The sequence below is a fragment of the Saccopteryx leptura genome, chromosome 2 (assembly GCF_036850995.1).
Source record: "Saccopteryx leptura isolate mSacLep1 chromosome 2, mSacLep1_pri_phased_curated, whole genome shotgun sequence".
NCBI classification, from domain to species: Eukaryota; Metazoa; Chordata; class Mammalia; order Chiroptera; family Emballonuridae; genus Saccopteryx; species Saccopteryx leptura.
In genome coordinates, this window is record NC_089504.1 from 367,492,018 (window position 1) to 367,506,863 (window position 14,846).

General features: G+C 51.1%; 1 protein-coding gene across 2 annotated transcripts; it reads right to left on the reverse strand.

Annotated features, from left to right (window-relative positions):
- Positions 1-267: 267 nt before the first annotated feature.
- On the reverse strand, positions 268-14,361 carry ROBO4 (roundabout guidance receptor 4). Of its 2 annotated transcripts, XM_066365122.1 has the most exons (18): positions 14,213-14,361; positions 13,582-13,911; positions 13,133-13,290; positions 12,816-12,936; positions 12,404-12,558; positions 12,077-12,305; positions 11,713-11,825; positions 11,154-11,322; positions 10,810-10,995; positions 10,620-10,662; positions 8,632-8,768; positions 8,250-8,513; positions 4,201-4,308; positions 3,874-4,009; positions 3,488-3,733; positions 2,996-3,354; positions 1,786-1,990; positions 268-1,666 (listed from the first exon to the last, which is right to left on the reverse strand). In XM_066365122.1, the coding sequence occupies exons 1-17, from the start codon at positions 14,280-14,282 to the stop codon at positions 1,833-1,835; spliced, it is 2,982 nt and encodes a 993-aa protein (XP_066221219.1). In that variant the 5' UTR covers positions 14,283-14,361; the 3' UTR covers positions 268-1,666; positions 1,786-1,832. The 2 variants fall into 2 exon arrangements, with proteins under 2 accessions (XP_066221219.1, XP_066221220.1); XM_066365123.1 differs by lacking the exon at positions 1,786-1,990.
- Positions 14,362-14,846: the final 485 nt, after the last annotated feature.

The following is a 14,846-nucleotide window of genomic DNA, read 5'->3' on the forward strand; positions in this document are numbered from 1 at the left end:
CCTGTCACCCCCTCACCCACAGCCAGTGCCACTCACTGGTTAGCTGAGATCTGTTTCCCTCTTGTTTGCTCCAACCCCAGCTCAATAACCTCCTTGGGCTCTCAGGGGATTACCAGTACCCTCCGTGCCCAGGCTCTGACCTCTCCTGCTGCTCTGACCTAAGTGTATACAAATCCTCCTCCTTTGGTTTAGCAAACAGGCTTGGAATATTTTTAAAAGGAACTTTTACCAGGAAGCTAAAAGAAAAGCAAAATCCAGAAACGAGAAAGCAATTAGAGGGGAGGGTATGTATCTGCAGCACAGTTCCTCCTCCTGGGTCACGCCCCTCCAGCCGGACGGGCCAGAGTAGGGTCGTCCAGGCAGCACCGGGCCCCCAGGCCCCATCTTACTCAGCCTTCAAACTAGAGTAGCCTCCAGTAGAGCCGCTGAGGTTTGGGGGTTATCACGCCCTTTCAGGGCCCTTTCCAATCAACCCTCTCTGAAGGTGTTTTCCTGTGACCCTGGTCATGTTCAGTACATTTCCTCAGCTTGAAGATTCTGCCCCTGACCTTTTCTGCCAAGTGAGAAAGATGCCATTACTGCTCTCAGTAGCTCTGGGGCATAGGCCCTGGAAGCCCTGCCCCCGTTTCTCAGTTCTGCTGTCTTGGTGGGAGGGTGTTCACTAGCCAACCATGGCAGGTGGTTCTACCTTTTGTGGAATGAGCTACTTTGTTTATTTTAAGAAACCATATGGTCTTTAGGGAGGAGGTTGGGGCTACTGAACGCAAAAGTTGTCTTCTCAGGAAAAGTTGCTAAGACCAGCAGACCCTGAAAATGCCTCAGCCCTCTCTTTCCTAAGGTTCTGCTAAACACTTGATGGAGGAACATAATTCTCCCCTTAGTTACCTTAGTTACAGAACAGAGATGAGTGACATTTCCAAGTGTCAGCGAATACTCGCTCCATTTCTAGTGCAGGTAATTGTCCTGTATCTCCAGGTGCCTCCCCAAAGTGATGTTCCAGGGAAAGATCTCAGAACGCAAGGCATTGCCGTTTTATAGCTTCACTTCCTGAGGCTCACAGTGACAGCAGTGTGAGGAGGGTGTTTCTGTCCCACATTTCACACCTCCCTCCCTTTCTCACCCTCCCTGGGTCCATCTGGAAAGTTTGCCTTGGTGCTGGGTTGGGCCTCGCATCCTCAGGGGCACTGCTCTTTCTCACATGGCTGGTGGGAGTTGAGCAGCCTCTACAGAACAGCAGTCCAGCGGGACTAAGGGGAAGCTCGAGGAGCCCCTTCCTCCACGGCCCACCCCTACAAGCTGCTGCTGTCCCCCAGAAAGACCCCTGGCTCCCCCATTTCTCGTGACCTTGTGAGTAGAAGATCAGGAGGTGGACTGCTCCTTAAGCCAGTTTGGTTGTGGGATTGGACAGAGCAGAGGAAAGCAAGGGCCTCAGGTGAGCTAACGCTCTGCCCCTGAAACTCCAGGTCGGCTTTGCTCTGATTTTGTGTTGTTCGTTTGTTCTCACTGTCCCAGAGTGAGAGCTCTCCTAGAGGCCCGTCGGGTAAGGTGTTCCCAGGTGCACAGATGCATAGTCCAGGGCCCATCCCTCCCTTAGGGCCAGTGGCTGGCAGGAGAGGGAGTTCCAAGTCTCTTCTTGGGGGTCTCAGGGACATGCCTCAGGAGAAATCTGTAGGAAAATCGGAGGAGAGTGGAGTTACCCCCCTGCTCCTTGTCTCTCCTGCCAGCTCCCAGGCTTCTTCACGGCTCCTCCCCAGAACCACACCAGCCAGGCAGACATACACTTACTGCCAGCCTGGGTGCAGGACAGCTGAGATGATTCCTTGGGGGGGTGTCTAAGAGTTGGGGGGCCAGGGGGGGAATCCCCTTCCTAGCTGCTGGATGTGGTGGTTCTCTGTGTCCTCTAGCCAGTCTGACCTCCACTCCCACAGAGGCAGGGAGAGGGTGGTGGTCAGGCAGAGGTCATCCCGGGGAGAGGGAGGTGATGAGGCACCTGTGTGTGGGAAGGTGGTAGAGATGTCTGTGGAGGATTAGCCTTCACCCTGGGAATCAGTTTAGGGCAGAAAGCTTGGGGCCAACTTAAGGCATACTTCCAACGCTAAACATAATCTAACCCCTGCTTAGCCAATCAGTCTTGGTGGCCCCAACCCCTGGTACAGCAAGGCAGCCTGTTAGTTTCTTCAGAGAGAATATCTCAAATTGGCCTTTTGCTCATACATTGCTTTCACTCTCCCACTCCCTGGCATCCTCTTTTTCCTTCATTATGGGCACTTCTGCCTTGGATAATTCTTTCTCTCTCATTCACCACAGCCTGATTGTTTTTGTTGGGGGCACAGGGTAGAGATAGGAATCATATGACAGGTATAGGGGACCTGATAGAGCAGATGAAAGAGGGAACACCAAAGGGGCATGGGGAGCACTGACTGCCTCTGTTGACATGGAGATTATAGCCCACTCTGTTGGACATGTGAAGGGTGAGCCAGTTGCTGCCCCCACAGCCACAGTCAAGGTAAAAAGAAGGGCTTGGAAGAAGCACCGTAGACATAAGAGAGAAAACAGAACTTCCTACAGTGGGGAGAAATCAGAAGCACTGGACTATAGTCAGTGAAAAGGATAGGAGCCACCTTTGTGGAAATTATGTCTGGGGGAGAGGGGTGTGGGGTGGGGGGATGGACCATGCAATTGGCTGCCTCCAGGCTTCAGACTTGGACAGTCAGTCCTTGTTCTCATGGGTGACCTTGGCAAGTTAATAGACCTGTTTGACTTATAATTTCCTCATCTGGAAAATAATTAAGAATATTCCTCATAAAGGTGTTGTTATTCAATGTATGTAAAGTGCTTATCATAGAGTCCTGGGTGTAGTAATCATTTCATAAAAACTAGCCATTTTAAGGACAATAACAAAAGCCATGATTAGGAAGCTTTGCCGCTTGTTTGGGGAGAAGGGGGTCTTATAGGAGCTGTGTCCACTCCAAGGGGTGGGAGTGATCTAACGTACCTGTGAAGACGCAATCTACCTCCCTGGGCTCCAGACCAAAGCCAAGGGTGTCCACAGCCACTGCCAGGACTCGTGCAAAGTGGGCATCGGCAAGGAAGGAGCCATCAGAGGAGCTGACGAGGCTGGCTCTGGCACTGGGAGCGTTGTCCTCAGAGGCTGAGCCCCAGCCATTGGCCAAGGAGCCTTCACTGGGGGTGGGGGTGAGGCAGGGCCGAGGTGGGCACAACAAACCCCTCATCTCGGATCCTATCCCTCCTCCAGCTCTGCCCATGTCTGCTAGCTCTGAAGCTGTCGGAACACTGATGTACCCATAGGTGCTGGGGGGTGAAGGAGCCCTTGGCATAGGAGAGACACTGTTCCTAGGAAGAGGCAAAATGGGAGACAGTATAACAGCTGAGGTGGGGTAGGGTAGATACAGTCCATTTGAGGAAGGGTGGAACAAGGTAGGAACGAGGATACTCTAATTCTTTGGTTTTTACTCAGGCTACTCACCTGGGGGTCTCCTCACCCTCACTGAGCTCCAGGCACAGGGCCACCTCCTCGGGAGTCAGCACACTGTCCTGATCCTCTCCTAGGGATGACAGTGAAGAGCTGGACAGGCGACTGGAGGTTGGGCTGGGACCAGAGAGGGAAGAGGCCTGGTGGCTGGAGTGGCTGGGGGTACTGGGTGAGATGAAGGTGGGAACAGGCGCCGTTGACAGTGGGAGGGAGGAGGGTGTTTGGGGCTCCACCAAGTGCCTGATTAGGGCAGAGATGGCAGGATGGTTAGTGCAGTTCTTCAAGTCCCTGTTCACTCCCCCCCAGCCCTGTCCAAGCTCAACTAACACCCCTCACCTCCCCCAACCCCCCACCCTGCTTTTTGATCCATGCCCTCTTACTGGGTCTCTTGATTCTGAGTCAGAGGTCCATGAGAAGAGAGGGTTGCTGGCGGGAGAGGGGAAGTCAGCTCACTGGAGGAGCTGAGGAGCTGCGGTCCCAGGGCTCGCCAGGCAACCAGAGTTCGGGGCACAGCTCCTGCGGAACAGTAGACTGGGTATGAGAATGGCAGAGTGCTGATTGGCCCCAGACCCCAGCCCCCTGCCCACCCCTCCTGTCAACTTCCTGTCCCTACACCTCTCCCATTCAGTCTCCTTGAGGACAGGTGAAATTTACGGTAGGGTCTGATAGGGCTCTGCACCCCACCTCACTGCCTCACTTCCTCTTACCTGGGCTTTGGGAAAGGTTCTTGGGGCCTTTATTCCCCAACTCCCAGGCCCAGAGCTCCACAGGGTGGCTGGCCGGGAGCAGTGGGGAGCTGTTGGCCTGGTGCAGCTCTGCAAAGAAGGAGTCAGCAGTTGAGGCACAAGCCAGGGTGGGTCTTTCAGATCCCACTCACGGGCTATATCTTCCACCTGTCATTTAGTTATGCTTTAGGGTCCCTGAATGCAGAGAAAAGAGAGAAGAACCTCCCTCCATCTTCTCCTTCCCCTTTCCTGCTTCATCTAGGCAGCTGTGAGGGTGGAAGGAGCACTAGGTTTGTAATCCAAAAATGGGCCCTCATAGCCAGCTGAACCATGCAGTAGCTGTGTGACCTCAGGTAAATCCATTCACTTTCAGAACCTCAGTTTCATTTGTAAACACCCACTTCAGATGATGTTTTTCCCAATTATAGGTAATAGAAATAGATCTGAAAGTTCCTGGCACCCAATAACTTTCTTTTTTTTTTTTTTTTACTGTATATGTTCCAGTCTTCCTGACCTCTGTATACTCGCATGGCTATTCTCAGTAATTTTGGCTCTGTGAAAATACATACTCCTTTTCTTGGAGAGAATCTATTAATTTCCATTTTTTCTCACATTGTGAAAATCTCACATGGTTCTGGCTAGACCTGCCCTGAGAAACCTGAGTGCCTCTTGCCTGGGGAGGTTGGACTGTCAAGTTGTGCCAAATGAGTAAGACAAAAACAAGTAACCCTAACCAGGCCAGATGTGGCAGGAAAAGGAACTTTAAAGTGGGCAGATGTATTAGTCTCACCCAAAGAAGCAATGACCTGCCCATAGATAGTCAATATTTGTTGAATAAGTGAGTGAATGATGGATGATATTAGAGATGTAGGTGTAAACATATACATACATGACTCACATAGGTGAATCACATACAAGATGGCAGCTTTCACACTTAGAGACAAAATGAGTGAATCGGACAGTAGAGAAGCTGAGGTAATGGAAAGAACAGACCCAGCCATGTACAGTGCTTCCTGATCAGGCCAAAACCCAAATGGATCTAAGTTTAAGCAAGAGAGGAACTAGATAATAGAAAAAGAAAATAATAGATTTTCCCAAGACTTCTCCAGAAACTAGAACACCAAGCAAAGGAGGAAAGAAACAGCTTTCAGATTAGTGTTGCATGATCAGAAGCTCAGACCAAAGACCAGGCAGGACCTTTGAGGCGGAGCTGTCTAGTCAGTCTGATCTCAAAGACCTGGGAGGGGGGCTACCATGAGCAGTTCAGAGCAGCAGAGACTAAGACCCCAGCTGGGCCCTGGGAATCCATGCACAGTGGCCAGATCTTCTGAGCCACTGGGATGAAAACCCATCCAATGGCTGAACTTCCTCCATCAAAGTTTGCTTTTGTATTTTGGTTGCTTTGGTTTTTGTATATTTCCTTTAGTTGTCATATGACCTAGGGAGGCCAACTTCAGGTGCCCCAACTCTGCTATCATCAGCTTTATCCTATCTAGTGCTTGGCTTAACTTAGCTCAGAAACAGCGACACATGTTGGTTGGCTATATGAAAAGGGAAGGGAAAAGGCCAGTCCTGGAAAAGGCCACATTTCTCCCAGTCCTTTTCATTCCCTCTAAAGCAGGGGTCTCAAACTCAACTCAGCATGTGGGCCGCAGAGCAAGATCACAGCCGTTCGGCGGGCCGCACTAGGTCTACAAAAGGCAACTGTTACGCAACACTTTTCTCACTGCAGTTGAAAACAAAAAAAATCAGTACAACAAGCACAATCGTACATGCAGTTTACTCAGTGTCACAAAACGACCAGAAACTGTAGTTCGCATCACAACTGCTGTTAACTAAGCTAATATCTAGCTAGGATGCTAGAGAAATGAAAAATACAAGTAGGCCCCTAGGCTTACTTAATTTTATCCAAAATATTTTGAACTTCGTGGATTAGTCTGCGGGCTGCACAAAATTGTTCGGCGGGCCGTGAGTTTGAGACCCCTGCTCTAAAGGATTCTGATAACAAAAACCTCCTCCCACCTTGCTTGGAGTTACTTGGATTTTAGTTTCAATGTTATGTGAATAAACTATACAATAAAAATGTTATCAAGGTTAGGCCAAATCTCATTGGCCATACCTGAACTGCAATAAATATTTGTTTGAATTAATGAGGACATATAGTGTATGTATCTGGCAAAGAACACTTGAGTTAGAACCTGATATCATGGGTGAGACATGAGAGGGCAGTTGTGATAATATCAATCATGGAGGAAAACCCCAACTAAGGTCAAATAATAAGAAAAAAGAATAAGTATGTTAAGGAAAATAAGGGCAGTGAGAGAGCCTGCCAGTTTTAGAAAATGAAGAATCATCGGTCTTGGACTAGGTGACAGCAGAAGAGCAAACACCATAGCTTGGGAAAAGATTGGAGGTTGATCTTGCAGGAGCTGCTCAGGTTCTGGGAGCCAGAGGTGGGCCAAGTTTCCACCAGTCCACAAGAGTCACTGCGGTCAACCCATCCTGGGGCAGTGGTGTGGTGGGGCTTTGGTGAAGAGAGACCCAGGTGAAGTGAGGACCTAAACCCCCAAAGGAGGTCAGGAAACCTCATCTCAGAATTGGACCGTTTCTTGAGAATCAACTACAGAAAACTACTCACCCTCTCCCAGTAGTATTAAGGGTCTAAAAGGGGCTAGACCCTAAATTCAAGGCCATGTGCTTCTCCATAGGAAAGCTGGTTTTAAAATGAGATTTATGCAATTCTATTTAACTCTTATTTTTTTTATTTTTTTTTTAAGACTTTATTTATTCATTTTAGAGAGAAGAGAAGGAGGAGAAAGAGAGAGAGAGAAGAGGGGAGGAGCAGGAAGCATCAACTCCCATATATGCCTTGACCAGGTAAATCCCAGGGTTTTGAACCGGTGACCTCAGCATTCCAGGTCGACGCTTTATCCACTGCGCCACCACAGGTCAGGCTTAACTCTTATTTTATTACCACTGAGAATTCCTAATGCAATAACTTTGAGGCAAAACTGGAAAAAATGCTAGCTTTGCTAATAGTTCAAGTCATAAAATTTTGGATATTGGACAAGCTCTTAATTACTCTGAATCCATATTTGTCTTAATAAACATTTGATTATAAATTTAAAATAAATGGCTGTTGAACATTTGTAAATCTTACTCATGGAGACAGTATATAGAGTGCAGGCCAATGTTCAGAAATGGGAGAAAAGAGTCAGCAAGAGGATAGGATTCCCAAGTATGCTTCCCAAGAGATTCAAAGTAGCCCTTTGGGGCAGACCACTCTGACTTCAGATTTGGGTTTTGCATCTTGCTGACATGGGACTTTGAACAAGTTACCCAATTCTAATTCTCTTTTCCTATCTGTGAACTTAGAGAAATAACACCAAGTCAACATGCTATGAAGATTAAATAAAATAAATATAAGTAAAAGACCTAACATAAGGGTTGCTAAAGATACACAGACTATAATTATTTCTCTCTGGAAAGTCAACACAGATTACTAGAAGTCAGGAGAAATTTGGCAGAAAGAAAACCATCCTCTGGGAAGCAAGCTGGGAACATGCCGGGCAGACTTGCTTGCAGAGCACAAGAAGAGTTGTTCACGAGAGCCAAAGGCTTCCTGCCAGCTCTGGTCACATCTTGCCAGGTTCTAGAATGACTAGTGTGCTGGTCAGGCACTTTCGTTAGACTGTGAGCCCTTAGAGGGCAGGGACCATATCTGGTATCTCTTGGGTCCCAGTGTCTGGCATTCAATGGTGCTTATTAAAATGTTGAATACAGTTGCAGAAGCAGGGCTCACTATGGGTGTGGCCAAACTGAAACAAGCACAATGTAAAGAAAAGCTGAGGCCAGCATACTCCTAGATGAGTGCTTTGGTGATGGGAATTCATGAAGACAGGAAAATCAAAGCTGTTTGTGGGGTGCTACCAATACCCAACTTCAAGGCCCCAGGCCACATTCCCACCACAATCCCACTCCTGGTTCCTCCTCCCAGCTCTTCCAGGATGGTCTGTCCTCCTCATCCTTACCCTGCTTCTTTTTGGCCTTCCAAACCTCTGCGGGAGCCACAGAAAAGCGTGGGGAAGAGAGCCCCTTGCGGCTGCAGAGGCTGTCTGAACTGGGCCAAGGGCTGGAGCCCTGGGCCAGCTGGGCTGGGAGACGCCTCAGAAGTGGGGCTTGGGGGCTTGGCCGGGCTTGTGGGCTGGAAGGCAGCTCAGCAATGAGGGAGCCATAGAAAGTGCTGGTGTCAGGAAGCAGGGGCACACCAGTGCTGCGCGGATCCCAGGAGATCACTGCAATATAAATAGACAGGAGGAATTATGGTGAACTCAGCCTGCCCCACATCTCCCTCTTCTAACCACAGAATCTCTGTTTCACTGCTAGTCCCTGGCCCCCACTGGGCATGCTTACAGGAGCGTCGACGGTCTAGTGGGTCCCGGCGGTCCACTCCCAGCCGGCTGCTAAGGCTGCTGCTGCTGCTCAGGTCCCGAGAGCCAGAGGTGGATCGCCAAGTGTCTGCCAGCCATGGGGAGTCACTGTGATCCATCCTGCAGCACAGGGGCGTGGGGGAGGGACAGGAGAAACGGAGAAATGAGAACCAGAGGGTGGCTAAAGGGGATGAGGCGATGGTGGTATAGGCTTTGTTCTGCTTACTTTTCAGCCCTTCAGACTCCTTTAAATCTCTGACCTGATGCCTCAAACTCAGTGCCCTTTCTTATCCTGAGATCAGAGGAAGTCCAGGTTGCTCAGAGCTAGGAGGTATTAAAGAGAAACAGCTGTGTGCTAACATGAAAAGCACATGTATCTGCAGCCAGACAAACCCAGTTTGAAAAGTCCCGTCTGCCACAGCCCAGCTGTACTTGCCCTGGGAGCAAGTCTGCCAGCCGCTCTAAGCCCCAGTTTCTCCATCTGTCAAAGTAACAACAGGCCTCCCATGCAAGGCTGACGCTGTGAGATGTTGTGAGGAAGTGTGAGAACAGATACTGGCAGAGCGGGAGCTTGCGATGTGAATGTTGGCCTCTCTACCTAGTCTGGTTCCGTGTGAACGGGGGCTGGCTGCCTGAGTGATCATTCAACAACAGGGATCAGACCAAAGCATTTCTCTGCTTGAAACCTTCAGTGGCTCCCCATTTACCAAGAGAGAGCCCAGATGACTAGCATGGCTAACAAAGCCCTTGCTGTTCTGGCTTCCAGCTCCCTAATCTTAGCCTTTGTTCTGACCACCTCACACGCTATGCCCTAGCCAGACCAAATGGCTTTCCTTGTTGTGAACACAGAAGCTATTTCTGGCTGTCCTCTCTGGCCTTCTCCTTCTTACTGTCAGGGTAAATGTGAAATCTTCCTTCCACATTTCCCCACCCTAGTCTCCTCCATGTGTCTTAGACATGTTTCCCGACATCCAATTCTGGATGGCATTCATATACTAGCATGAATGCCTCTGTCTAGACTGAGCTCCTGGCAGATGGAGACTGTTCTAAAAGAATGAATGATCTCCCTCAGGGACAGGAGTAAAATGTCAAGAGGGGCAGAGATAGTTCAGGGTAGAGCGGAGAAAGGCCAGTGAGCATAAAACAACACAGGAACACGGCAGCAGCTTGGAATCTTGCTCTGGCCAGATGTGTCTGGCACACAGTAGGTGCTGGATAAACTTCTGTTGAAAGATGCAGACCTGGGGTATGAAACCTCCCAGAGGAAATCTAATGAGATAAAGAGCGGGAGCACGTCGGCCGATGAAATGGTTATTTAGTGTAAAGCCTAGCCAACAGGTTTAAAAAAGGCTGCTTTCTCTCTTAGCATCTTGTCTCATAACCACAGACTTGCTCTGGCAGCCAAACACTTGGAGCAGAGGTACAGCAACTGACCTGTTATTGAGCACAGTAAGACTATGGTGTAGGTGTAGGGACTGAGTGCCCTCTACTGGAACTGTGAGTGGATTATTGTGAAGGAAGATAGCTCAATAGGTTTAGTGATTTACCAAACGCAAAGTCACTGATAGGTGAACACTGAGTGTACAGAGAAAATTAGAAATTAGGCTGGTTCTCCCATGCTAGTTATTGTCCACTCAGGAGAATGAGTCAACAAGAAAGTATAGTCAGTATTATTAGTGACAGGTTGGTGATAAGAGCACTGGATGGGGAGCTTCAGAAGGCTAGCTGTGTTGCCTTGGGCAAAGTAATTTAAGTTTATGATTCTCAGTTTACTCTCCTGTCAAGTAGTGTGATAGTAGCATTATTGAAAGAGAAAATAATTCTCACTTGGAGTTGAGGAGAGATTCAGGTACTAGGATTCTGAATATCCTGGAGTAGGGGAGTCTCCACCTAGTTCTCTGTCCCAGCTCCACTAACCCTTAGTCCCACTGCCCCTCCACCACCCCAGTCTACTCCCCTTTCATCTCTGACCTGTGTTTCAGGATGGCATCCTCACTGGTATATCTGTATAGACCTGAGAGAGGGCAGAAAGAAGGCTAAATCTAGAGTCCCTAGCATCAGGCTAGAGATCTACTCCCCCCCACCACAACCCCCACCCCCGATAGTGTTTTGACTGAACCCAGGGGGTCCTGACCACCTGGAGTCCACTTCACTCTCTCACCTGGGCCCAGGTGCACCCCAGCTCGGCGCCGGCGGTGGACACACACAGTGATACCCAGCAGCAGCAGCCAGAGCACAACAGCCCCGGTAACAATGACCTCTGGACGCCTCAAGGTGGCTTTCAGCTGTTCCAGGGTCCATGGACCATCGTCACTGGGTTCTCGGGTGGCTTGCTCCATGGCCTTCTCTGTATGATTCAGAATTCAAGGGGTTAGGGACAGGTGAGGCAATGAGGGTCAGACAAAGAAGGCAGAGCAGCTGAAAGTGTGGGGTGGGAACAGGGAGAGAGGAAGGTGGGAATTGGGGCTGAGGAGTATGGGTGGGACCAGTGGATAGTACGCTCACCTAAAATGAGGCAGACAGGGCTACTGGGCGCCCCAGCCCCAGCCCCAGTGACTGCAGCCACTTGCACACAGTAGGAACCTGGTGTTTGAGTGGCAATCTCCAGCTGGGTCTGTGCGCCTGCCACTGTCCAGTTGGTTGAGGGCAAAGAGGTGTTGCCCAGGCTCCACACCTAAGGACAAACGGGTGAGCAGCCATCCCAGCTACTAAACCCTTCATCTGCAGATTAGCCTCTGGGCCTGTGGTCATCCTGCCCTGCTGTTTACCAGGGGATATCCCCTGCCCCATGCACTCACATGTCTATTCCTGTCCTGGGTCCTACATTTCTGACCTTAGCCTCACTTCCATGTCTGTCACTTGGGGAGAAGAACCCAGGTGGACTGTGAGATGAAATGAGATCAGGTAGGTGACTGCTCAGCAGGGTCTGGCAGACTCTTGCTCAACAACAGTAAGTGTCCCTTGCCTCTCTGCACAGGTGTATTTCTCAGTGCCCAGAGCAAGGGTCCAGGGAAGAGGGAGGCCTTGTCACCACAGGAAGTGATGTGTCAGCTTGTGGGGGTACCTGGTAGCCTCGGATGATGCCATTGTGGTTTTCAGCAGGTGGTGGGGCCCAGTTCACAAGGATACTGCCGTTGCCAGGTTTTAGGGTCACCTCCTGAGGAGGGGCACTGGGTACTGTGGGGAGGGAGAGAGACTATAAGGAATGCTGAGGAAGAGGACATAGGGAAAAGAGCTGTGATGGGGACACAGGGTCAGAGACCATAACTGATGAGAACAAGAGCACTGCTTGTATGACCAGGGCAAAGGGGAGTCCAGGAGGAGGACCTGCTATCCCCCTAGACTGGAGTGGGACAGTCCTTCAGGGCCCCCAGACAAGAAGGGATTCGTGGGACTATTGCTGGGCTCTGGGGGCTTCTGTCCCTGACCTTGTTCGGGCAGCCTTAGGAGCCGCACATTGCTGTCAGGGCCTCGAGCCCGGCCGGAAGATGGTCTCACTTTGAACTCGTAGTCTTGGCCCCATTGGAGGCCCCCAAGCTCTGCACTCTGCCAGCCAGCCAGCAAGGCCTCTGCCCATGGAACTCCCTGGCCTCCTGGCACTGTCTGGGTCCTGAACAGTGCTGTGTAGGACTGAGCAGGGGCAGCAGGGCCGCTTACCTGGTAAAGAGTCCAGAAAAAGGTGAAGGAGTCAGGGGCCCATGACCAGTCCTTTCTCAAACCCTGGACTGGTTCCCATCCCGGGCCCTGGGCCTCACCTTCCAGCTGAGCCACACAGCAGGCCCAGACTTGGTGCTCTTTGAGGGATCAGGGTTCAGGAGGGTCACATTTTCTAACTGAATGCGCATAGCCAGAAGTCCCAGAGGCTCCTTGTAGTCCTGATGCTCTGTGGGGGACAGGGCTGGGGAGGGGTCTACAGCCCAGAGTGAAGGAATTGAGAAGTTGAGTATCCCTTAGCCACCAGGAACCCCAAACTCCCAGGTTTCTCTGAACTAGAGCACTCCTATTTCCACTTTAGGGTGGGGAAACCTCCCCTCAAATGGGGTCCCCACCACTCTGACTCTCATGCCAGGTTGAACTTCACATACCTTAACCTCAGCCCAAACTAGACCACACTAGCTTAACTGGAGCCTCCCCACGCTGGCCCTGACTTTAGTAACCCCGCCTTACCCCGAACAGACACCCTGGCTGCCCGGCTCTCCCGTCGTCCTGCATTGTTGGTGGCCATGCACATATAGATTCCTGCATCGCTCTTCTCTGCTTTTACCATCAGCAAGGAACCCCTGGACACCTGTCAGGGCCAGGTGCATTGTCAAGTCTCCCATATGAAGAGGGGCTCTTACTGGGGATGGAAGCTTAAGGCCTCAACTGTGTTCCTTTCCTCTAATTCTGCAGAGGGCTCAAAGCCAGAAGGTCGGCCAGTCCGCCAGTGTATGTCCAGTAGTGCCCAGGACAGGATGAAGTATGGGGAAGGGAGCTACACTCACCACTAGCCGCCCTGGTTGGAGGGCCAGGGGTTTTCCATCCTTCCACCATGAGACTGTGGGCTCTGGGTAGCCCCAGGGTGGCTCACACTCCAGGGTCACCTGCTCACCAACCATGGCCACTGTGTCCTGAGGCTGGATCTGGAAATCCTCCTGAAGGACTTTGGGGAGGATGGAGGCTCTTTAGGGAGCACTGCTCGGTCTGCCCCTCCCTGACGGTCCCCCTTTGGTGTCTCCTACCACACCTGCCCCATTCTGCTTTTTCATTGGCTGGTATCCACTCTTAAGAGCCCCACCTCCCAGGTATTCCATCTATGCTCACCTCCAACCCAGCTCTCTTGTCCCATTTCTCAGCCTGAGCCTCCCTTCCCAGATATCCCTTCAAACCTTCCCCACTGCAGGCATATTGCCCCAGATGTGCCCCACACCGGGCCTCCCTTTCCAGGTCTCACCAGCCAGAGAGAGCCGAGCTCCGTGGCTCACAGCTGTACCCAGCGGGTTGCTGGCCTCACATGTATAGATGCCCAGGTCTGGGGGTAGGGCCTGGTTGTCATGGGCATGTGTCCGGGCAGGAGGCCGCAGCACCAGCAGGGTTCCATCAGGTAGAAGGTGGTATACGTCTGGGGGCACCATGCTCAGGGGCTGCCCATTCAGCAGCCAGCGGATGGTGGGAGGTGGCTGGCCTGACGCTCGGCAGCTTATCTTGGTGGGGCCAGGGCCCTGGAGCAGCTGGTCCTGTGGGTGCGCTAGGATCTGGGGTGGGGAGTCCTGAGCCATGCCTTCTGGAAGGGAAAGGAATGTGCAGCTAGGTCTGACTGCCAACGAGCCCCCATCTCTCTGCATACCTCATCTGCCTTCTCTCATCTGAGGGCCAATTCCCAAATAACAAGCTGGCTGACAGGGGAGAGGGCCTTTCAAACTCTCAATCTGTCTGTCTCTCTGTCTTGCACACACACCTTATAATCATCATCATCTCTGATGTCCCTACTGCAAAAAAGAGGCAAAAGAATAAGGGGGCCTCTTCTTCCCTGGACAGGCCTTGGGTCGGGAAGGAAGGGCTAGGAGAGGCAAGGCCACACTCACCCATGCCGAGCAGGAGCAGGAGAGGCAGGGGCCACTGAACCCCAAGGAGGCGCATTCCTCTAGAGCCCATGGCTGCTCTCAGGTTTCTTTCCTCGTCCCAAACACTTTGTCCTACTGCTCTGAGCTCACAGCGAGGGAAGGAGGGGCAAGCGGGCTGGTGGTGGTTGTTTGTGGCTGAGATTGCCCCAGAGGAAGCAGCTTTGAGGAAACCACTGCTTCCTGCCTGGCCTTCAGTGCCTTGAAGAACTGGGAGGAGCCCAGAAGAGAGAAACTCTCTGAACTTGATCCTATAACCCCTGACTCCAACCCCAGCTCTAAGGTTTACCTTGTGATCGATTTAGTCTGGGATTTCTTAAAGGTAATCCTCACACTAGCCATAACTTACCACAGCCTTGATCCTTTAACCCTAAGCCTCTATTTAAACCTTGAATCCCCATCCTATCTATTTGCTTCCAAGTAACCCTCACAAGAGTGGGACAGAAACCCAAAGGTGGGATCTCCGGGCACAGCATGAAGGAACCGAGGATAGAGGACAATGGGCTGTGGCTGAGAAAACTGAGTGGAGCAGAGTGGTCATTCCTGTGTTCATTCCGCAGGGATAGATGGGGCACAGGTGTGTGTGTAGGCCAGATGA